The sequence below is a fragment of the Aphanomyces astaci genome (assembly GCF_000520075.1).
Source record: "Aphanomyces astaci strain APO3 unplaced genomic scaffold supercont1.146, whole genome shotgun sequence".
NCBI classification, from domain to species: domain Eukaryota; phylum Oomycota; class Saprolegniomycetes; order Saprolegniales; family Verrucalvaceae; genus Aphanomyces; species Aphanomyces astaci.
In genome coordinates this window covers 46,030-54,392 of record NW_009798409.1, presented here as the reverse complement: position 1 = coordinate 54,392, position 8,363 = coordinate 46,030, and the positions used below count along the sequence as shown (strand labels likewise).

At 48.4% G+C, this 8,363-nt stretch overlaps 2 protein-coding genes across 2 annotated transcripts; both read right to left on the bottom strand.

The window, feature by feature from the left end:
* Window positions 1-1,167: 1,167 nt before the first annotated feature.
* On the bottom strand, window positions 1,168-2,877 carry H257_18226 (hypothetical protein; the record flags this gene model as incomplete). Its single annotated transcript, XM_009847245.1, has 1 exon — window positions 1,168-2,877. The coding sequence occupies one exon, from the start codon at window positions 2,875-2,877 to the stop codon at window positions 1,168-1,170; it is 1,710 nt and encodes a 569-aa protein (XP_009845547.1).
* A 2,236-nt stretch (window positions 2,878-5,113) lies between these two features.
* Window positions 5,114-5,389, bottom strand: H257_18225 (hypothetical protein; the record flags this gene model as incomplete). The annotated part of the gene is made up of 2 exons (XM_009847244.1): window positions 5,114-5,247; window positions 5,323-5,389. The coding sequence occupies 2 exons, from the start codon at window positions 5,387-5,389 to the stop codon at window positions 5,114-5,116; spliced, it is 201 nt and encodes a 66-aa protein (XP_009845546.1).
* Between the last annotated feature and the right edge of the window lie 2,974 nt (window positions 5,390-8,363).

The following is an 8,363-nucleotide window of genomic DNA, read 5'->3' as shown; positions in this document are numbered from 1 at the left end:
TTGGATCTTCTTGACCCCCCATGCGATGTCATCATTGACAGCACTTGCTGGTTTGCCATTGCTTTGGGTTTCACTGAGTGTCATTGTAACTGGCTCGTAAATGGATTTGACTTCCGGCAACGCCGCGAACTTGTAGACGAGGTCGGTGGGGGCGTTGTCGATGTACATGGAACATTGGATCCATGTCGTGGCAACTTCCACAGCCGTCGATTCAATTTGGTTGGCCAGGAGCGACTTGACCGACTCCTGAGACTTGGTGGTGTGCTCCTTCAACGAATCAACCAGCGACTCGATGGTTTCGGTGCGAGACGCGCCGCTATTGAGTCGGCGGCGGTGGGTGGCGAGGGCCTCGTCACAGTGAAATTTCACCACGACATTCGACTGCTTGGCGATTTCCAAGTTGCGATGCACTTGGACCGAGATCTTGTCCGTGGTGGAGGTACGACATACGACCGTCACACACGCCATCCATCCAGCACGGCAATCCACTGAAACATTGATGAGTTGTGGACATTGACAACCAATCATTAAATGACACCATCCAGAAACCTTCCCGTGGAAAGTGTCTGGACGTTTCGGGACCTTGGATTTTGCGTCTAACCCATACGACCGTCACACACGCACATCCATCCAGCACGGCAATCCACTGAAACTTTGACGTCCCATTCAGAACTCCTTCATGAATTGTCCGTGCTGGATGGTGGGGATCATGGAACATGGTGCATGCGGACGAGTTGTGGACATTGACAACCAACCATTAAATGACACCATCCAGGCACCTTCCCGTGGAAAGTGTCTGGACATTGTCGTTTACACATGTGAAGGAAAAGCTTGTGTCAGTGACAGGGATGTCCCGCAAAATATACTACTTCGAAGTAGTTGGAGTGGCATATTATTATTTATTCCGTTTTCAGGATATTTTCGGCCGAATAAGTGTGTATCGCGGAAGTTCGGCAACAAAATGGTATCCGGACACGCCACTTTGAAACAAACGATCTGGATACGAAGTACTAGTATTGTTTATCGAAATACTGAACTGCCACTCCACTATATCAAATGATCTCGATATTATTTATCGAAATATTGAGAAATATCAAGTTGAGCGTGTTTAATGTCAAACTATTATTGTCGGTGAGTTTGTTGATGATGGTAATAACTGGTCTTAAACTACGGCCGTCGTCCCGAGGCTGGGGCTAGTAGCACGCCAGCCTTGGCTCCGTCCACATGCACCTTTCGACCCTGGGTGTCCTTGAGCCGGCACAAGCCACCGTTGAGGGTATACCACACAAACAATTTGCATCGCGGTGTCCTTTTACATTCAGCGCAGCAAGATTCAACAGTCGTCAGATTGAACGAAGCCAAGTCGCCGCCAATATAGTGCGTGTTGTCTTCCAAGGTGCCACACGTGCTTAGGTCATCGCTTAGGTCATCGGTCGGGTTCAGGACTTGAGTGGACTCGGATGGCGGGGGAAGAGTCAGGCCGCTGATGCTAGCAGCCACGGCGTTGAAGATATTCAAGCGGCCGTGACCAAAGAGGTTGTTGGGATACTGCGTGTTGGGAATGCCACCGCAGGTCTTGTTGGGTGGATTTAACGTGTTCGTGTCCGCATTCTCGGTCAGGGCCCTGTACACTTGGTCGTACGAGGCGCCATTTTTGGCAGACAAGTACAAGGCGATGGCTCCAGAAACATGAGGCGCAGCCATGCTTGTGCCACTGCTCCAGATAAAACTATCATCGCTGGAGTGTCCTGGGGTACGGATGTCGAAACCAGGAGCCGAAATGTCGGGTTTGACTACTCCATGGATGGAAGGTCCCAAACTTGAATCGAACGCCAAAGTATCGTAGGCGTCAGTGTTGCCGACAGCAATCACTTGAGGGGAGATGCCAGGATAACCTGAATACGTACATCCTTGAAGGCCGTGGTTGCCGATCGCAAACACGGGAATGATTCCCGCTTCTCTCCACTTTGTAATCATATCTTCCAAATAAAAGTCCTTGGTGATATGTCCAAAGCTGCCATTGATCACATGAGGGGCCTTGCTGGGGTCGCATTTCTTGCCATCGTTGTTGTGGGGACAAAGCAGGAATTGAGCGCATTCCACCAACATAAGTGTACTGCAATCGTACTTGCACGCTTTGCACGCAATCCACTTGGCTTTGGGGGCGACACCAATACCTTTCGTTCCCACCATGATGCCCATGACAGAAGTGCCATGGCCCCACTTGTCGTCGGGCAGCGTGTTCGTCTTGTTGTAAGGGTCGAACCAACCGTATTCTCTTCGCCAGTTCGACTTTAATGACTCGTGGGTATAGCGAACCCCGGAGTCGATGTTGGCCACGACAATACCTTCGCCCTCGATGCCATTGGCCCACAGCGCCGGCGCTTGGATCTTCTTCATCCCCCAATCGATGTCATGATTGACAGCACTTACTGGTTTGTCATCGCTTTGGGTTTCATCGAGTGTCATTGTAACTGGCTCGTAAATGGATTTGACTTCCGGCAACGCCGCGATCTTCTGGATGAGGTTGGTGGAGGCGTTGTTGACGTGCATGGCACAGTCGATCCATGTCGTGGCCACTTCCACAGCCGTCGATTCAACTTGGTTGGCCAGAAGCGACTTGACCGACGCCTGAGATTTTGTGGTGTGCTCCTTCAACGAATCAACCAGCGACTCGATGGTTTCGGTGCGAGACGCGCCGCTCTTGAGTCGGCGGCGGTGGGTGGCGAGGGCCTCGTCACAGTGAAATTTCACCACGACGTTCGACTGCTTGGCGATTTCCAAGTTGCGATAAACTTGGACCGAGATCTTGTCCGTGGCGGCGGTGACGGCAGTGACGGCAGTGGCGGCGAGGGCAATATACTGGTACTGAACCATGATGTTGTTGGGTCAATGGAAATTGCAAAATGAGACCAATGGCTCTCGAGCTGGATGTAGGTAGTACTTGACTTGCCATGCGTAACACGATGGGAAATATGTATCACGTCAGCTGTTGTGTGTACCAGGTCAGCTGTTGTGTGTACTATCTAAGTACAATATGTATGGCACCGGTAGTACAGTATTTGTTTACACGTACACATAGCGCAAACGTCAGGTATGTATACAGTAGTAGAGTACTCCGGAGTACTACTCTGGACCGAAATAGCTGTCACATTACTATGGAGTAATTTTCACGTGGATTTATTTAAGTATAGTTGTGACCGACCAACTATCTTGATTTCAGTATGGCACCCTATTCACAACCAAAATCTTAATCGTATTTTTTTAAATTGTAGCGACTACTAATGTTTGAGAATTCACTAGTGCCTGCATCTGAGCTTCTTCGCCAAGACGAAAAGTCAAATGTGCCAGCGCACTCTTAGCAAGGAGATGAGGGAAATGCTGGATTTACTGTTAACGGGATAATTAGGTCTCGAGTTTACAGTTTGCTGGTCTACCACCAACGACGAAAATGTACGAATGTTACAAACATTGTTCAATCATCACATCATCATCAAGAAGGATACAAAGTACATAAACATATCAACCCAGTAGTCGAAGTCTACACGCCCCAGATTGGTGTCTACATAGGGTACAAAACTTACTGATAATAATGGAGTGATTTTGCACCAAGAATCCACACGAATTTTACAATACAATTTCCCCGAAAATCCTTCGGGGAATATTATGTTGGGAAGGTGCTTTTGCTATAGGAAAAAATCAAATTTAAGCAGAACTGCCGCTGTGTGTGTTGTTGCGGCTCTTCTGGAGCACCTACCGGTAGGGCACGGCTCCCAATCTTTAGGCATAACGTTATCAACAACCCAGTGCATTAGGTGCAATGTGTACAGTTTGTGACCTTGCACCATCCCTATATGCTGTAGTGTGCATCGCGCCGACGTTCAAACATGACCGCTTTGAGGTGGTCGATGAACACTGGGGGATAGGATGTATCTGTTGGCTGGTTTACTTTCGGCACTATACCACTGCTCGCCTACGATATCCTCGCTCATCTACTAGTGCGTCCTACCTATCGCTCATCTACGTTTGGTGCCGACCATGCCATTCATCCATGAAGCGAAATTGGTACTAGTAATGATGTTCAAGTGTTTTGATTGGCTACTGTGTGTGAAAAGGTATTCCCAGTCAGAAATTCTGACAGAATATATTCATCAAGAAATTCCCAACATAATCAGATCAAAAGGCTTCATCATGAAACTTTTCAGGAAATATCACGTAGCAAAATCACTCTATTGTCGAGGGTATACATGCATCTTTATTCAAGCTGTCGCGTGCGAGTCAACCACGAACATGCGCGCGACAGTTACATACCAGTATTATTATTTGTTTAACAATCTTTATCTTAATATTTGTATGCGTATCTTTATTCATCCCCATAATTATTCACGTTTTGCTAAACGATTTATACATCCTGCAGATTGTGCAGGCGTACATGCGGGAAAGGCGGGATGCAGGTCAGCGATTTCTCAATGCATACTGCATAATGGGTCACGAAACTCTCCATTTCTCATAAGTACAATCAATACTATCAACAGCACCTTATTGCATGTCGCCTGGATCAACAACTGTAGAGAAAGACGACTTCGAACTTGCCAAATTCGTTGTATTTCAAGAACAAGAGCGTACATGCGGGTAAGATGCCTGATGCCAGAGGGAGCTGTGTATGCGCAGACCATGCTGCATAGGTTGAGCTAGTAATGGACTATCTTGTAGTACGAGTAGTATTACACAGCCCGAGAAAAGCGTCCACAAAGTTGGTCCACTTTCGATGTATGCGCATGTCCAAATGTCTCACCACAAAAACGTGCACATGCGCAATAAAAATATTGCATCCGCAAATTGTAATGCAGTATCCGGAACAGCTCAGTTTTCAGTACCAAGTTTCTGAATGCAAGCACTACACTTGCAGTGAGCGATAGAAAGCGCCCTCGGTCCACCCTTGACCATAACCAAAACCTGGCCATGGAGAATGGTGATGGGCACTGGAGTTTTGGTATAAAAATGGGAGTAAAATAAACACAAATGTATTTGCTTTATCGTGAGCTATATAAGCGGACATCACACAGCGCCGCAGCCTACAGTCTATCTACGGTCTAGAAACTGCACCAGAGCATCATACAAACACCGGAGTCCATGCGCTAGTCGTCGTAAAGCCACGACTAGCGCCTGGACTCTGTTCGTTGCTGCTTGTGCGCTTCGTGGCTAACGTGCCCAACCTGAACGTCCGACTTGCGCCAGCGACGTCTGCTATCGCGGCAATCCAGACACATCATCCTAGACACGCGTCCAACAATCATTGCAAATAGCAATCAGTTGACATACCGGCCATGCCATCGTTTCCGCTGGGCAGTTCACGTCTGCATGCATCCTTTGTCGACGCAGGGGTCATCGGTCTCAGTGCGGCTTTTGTGGTCCACTGACCACATCAAAGAGTGCACGGCCTATCACCATTTTAGCTTGCGAAAAACAGGGGTTCTCAAAAGTGCCGAAGGACTATTCTAATTGGCTTATTTTTGAGCGCTTCCCATTCTTCATTCTCCATGCTCCATTATTAACTTTGAAATCCCCTAATAATGGGGAGTTTCAAAGTTAAAAATAGAGTAACATTAATACAGTTCGCGCCACTAGGTATCCATTATTTTGGGAATAAGTTTTGAGAAAATACGAAATTGTTGACACAGAAGATACCAAAAGATCGGTCATGACTGGTCGCACATTTTCGTTCTCGACTCAGTGCATAATAGTCAATAGTGATGGAATTATGTCGCGAAAACCAATTTAGAGGTGCGACAACCGTATAAGAACACCGTTTAATTACTTGTTTATAGTTAAACGTGTGGGTTTAGGCCCTGCGAACTGAACCCACCTAACACCATGTGTCACGGGGATTTGCAGGTTTTCGACTCGGATCTTAGGGTAGGTGGGGCTCTGGTGGCTTCAGGGTCCAGCAAGGGCCACAGCAAGCGGCAGGATATCGACAGACACGGATGGAGAGTGACTTGTGGATTACCGGGTAGATTTAGCAGTGAACTACGATCTAAACTAACACACAATCTAAGGATCTGCCTTCTCCTAAGATACTAAAAGATACCAAAAGATATATCCAATGGGAGCACGAAATCACACCGTGACACATGACCGGCGTCGTTCAAACATGCACGATCCTCCAAATATGGCAAAAACAATGTCCAGCCCAAACAGCCTGCCATGTTTGCCAGGTGTGGTGTGGGGCATAGGGGTAGGTAGCTCTTGGGGATGTCACTTGTGTATGGCGGTGCACAGTTACGGGATGTAGAAGGCTTCCACAGCCCACACCCGCCCGCATGCACCGCGAAGGTTCCTTCGTCGTAGGATGGTTGGTTGTCTATGTTCTGCAACTCGTCCACGTGCACCATGTCCCGTGAACCACTTGTGACGGAGCTGGTGCATGGCCATGGGCTACTCTATGACCTCGTGATATTGGTATCACAAAGGTACTACGTAGTATATGGTTGGATGGGTCGATTATCTTTGAATTCGGTCGTCCTTCCCCAGAGGTCTCAATGGTCGCGTGACCTTAGCTGGCTTTTAGATAGATCATCCGATGTTAGACAAAATGTAAAAGTGATATATCTAAAGGCCAGCTAACATTGGAGCTACTCTTTGCTTGCTTTGCCCCTCTTGGTAAAGACGAGAGAATCTGGTCCAGTAGTCCGAACCTCGGGACCTTGGATTTTGCGTCTAACCCATAGGATGATAAATCCGACCTCAAAATTGAATCCGACAATGCTTCCGACATATTTGAAACGTCAACATAATCCGGATGATGACACGACTGACGAATGATTTGATTGGAAGATTATAGCCAATTAGATAGCGAGAACAAATTTTGCACATCAGTGGACAATTTGCGGCCCAGCCGTACAGTTCAGCGGCCTCATGCAGCGGTGTCGTCCAGAGTGCATCTTTCTGCGGGAGACTTGGGCGAGGGGAGGACCCCTGGAAAACCATCACCGGTAGCGTCGCTGGGAACTTGCGTACCTGGCGACCATGTAAACGGGGGTGTGACCAGGCGCTGATGAACCAGACCGAATGTATCAGTTACACGAGTGGAGAGATGCACTCTGCCGACCATCGCAGCACTTCAAGCTGCTTATATACGGAGGTACGTTGATCCGAACATCACTATTAACGCTTTATGGTAGAATGAAGTGACAGACCATGACATTTGCGATATTATCGATAGGAACAGCCGGAAGCCTTACGAGTTTGCGCGGCTTGTTGTGGCTGTGGAATTTGGTCACCCATGGTCACGATGCATGTGATAAACGTTGAATTGCCATCGACAGGTATTCAACAAAATATTTATACTATCATCTAGGCAAATTGATTTTGAGTTTGTATACGACGCCATCGTTAGGGTAGACCGGGGGCCTTGGCTGCTTGTGTAGGGTATTGTGGCCGTGGGGTTTGCTTGCCCATGGCCACAGATGATATATCACAAGACGCACACTTCACAGGTACAATACTGACTTGGACGAGACAATTAAATTATGAATGATGGAGCAAAGTTATGAATCTATTTGGAACTCAGGAGTCATCGTCGATAGGTGTCGGCGTGATACACTGTGTACACATGGTAGAGGTGGGATTTGGTCGCCCACAGCTATCATGAAATCAACATCGGTCGTCGGAGGCCTTGCCTGTTCGCGCGATGTGGCTGTTGGATTGGTTGCCCATTGCCGCGAGGCAAATAGTGGCCGCACAGGTATCAGGTACCAATTATAGCAATGTGATCGTGGAAGAAACCGATGAAGAATTAGGGATTTATGTAGTGTCCCCGATAGGTGTCGGCCGGTGGCGTGTCGGTGTACACGTGGAAGCCGTGGGATTTGATCGCCCACGGTTACCATGAACTTGACATGATGATCGGTTGCAACCAGGATACTACGGTAGCCGTGGGATTTGGTCGCCTACGGCTATCATGAATCAACATCGGCCGTCGGAGGCCTCGCCTGTTCGCGCGGCGTGTGATGGCTGCGGGATTGGTTTCCCAAAGCCACGATGCAATTAGTAGCCGCACAGGCCCACAGCTATCATGAAATCAACATCGGTCGTCGGAGGCCTTGCCTGTTCGCGCGATGTGGCTGTTGGATTTGGTTGCCCATTGCCGCGAGGCAAATAGTAGCCGCACGGGCCTCAGGTACCATTATTTGGCGGTGGAACTATGTGGGATTTAGGCATCATGTTCGATAGGTGTCGGATGGTGGCGTTGTTGGTGTGGACTGGTAGCCGTGGGATTTGATCGCCCACGGTTACCGTGAGCTCGACGTGATGAGCGGTAGCTTCGAGGGTGCTTCGGTAGCCGTGGGATTTGGTCGCCC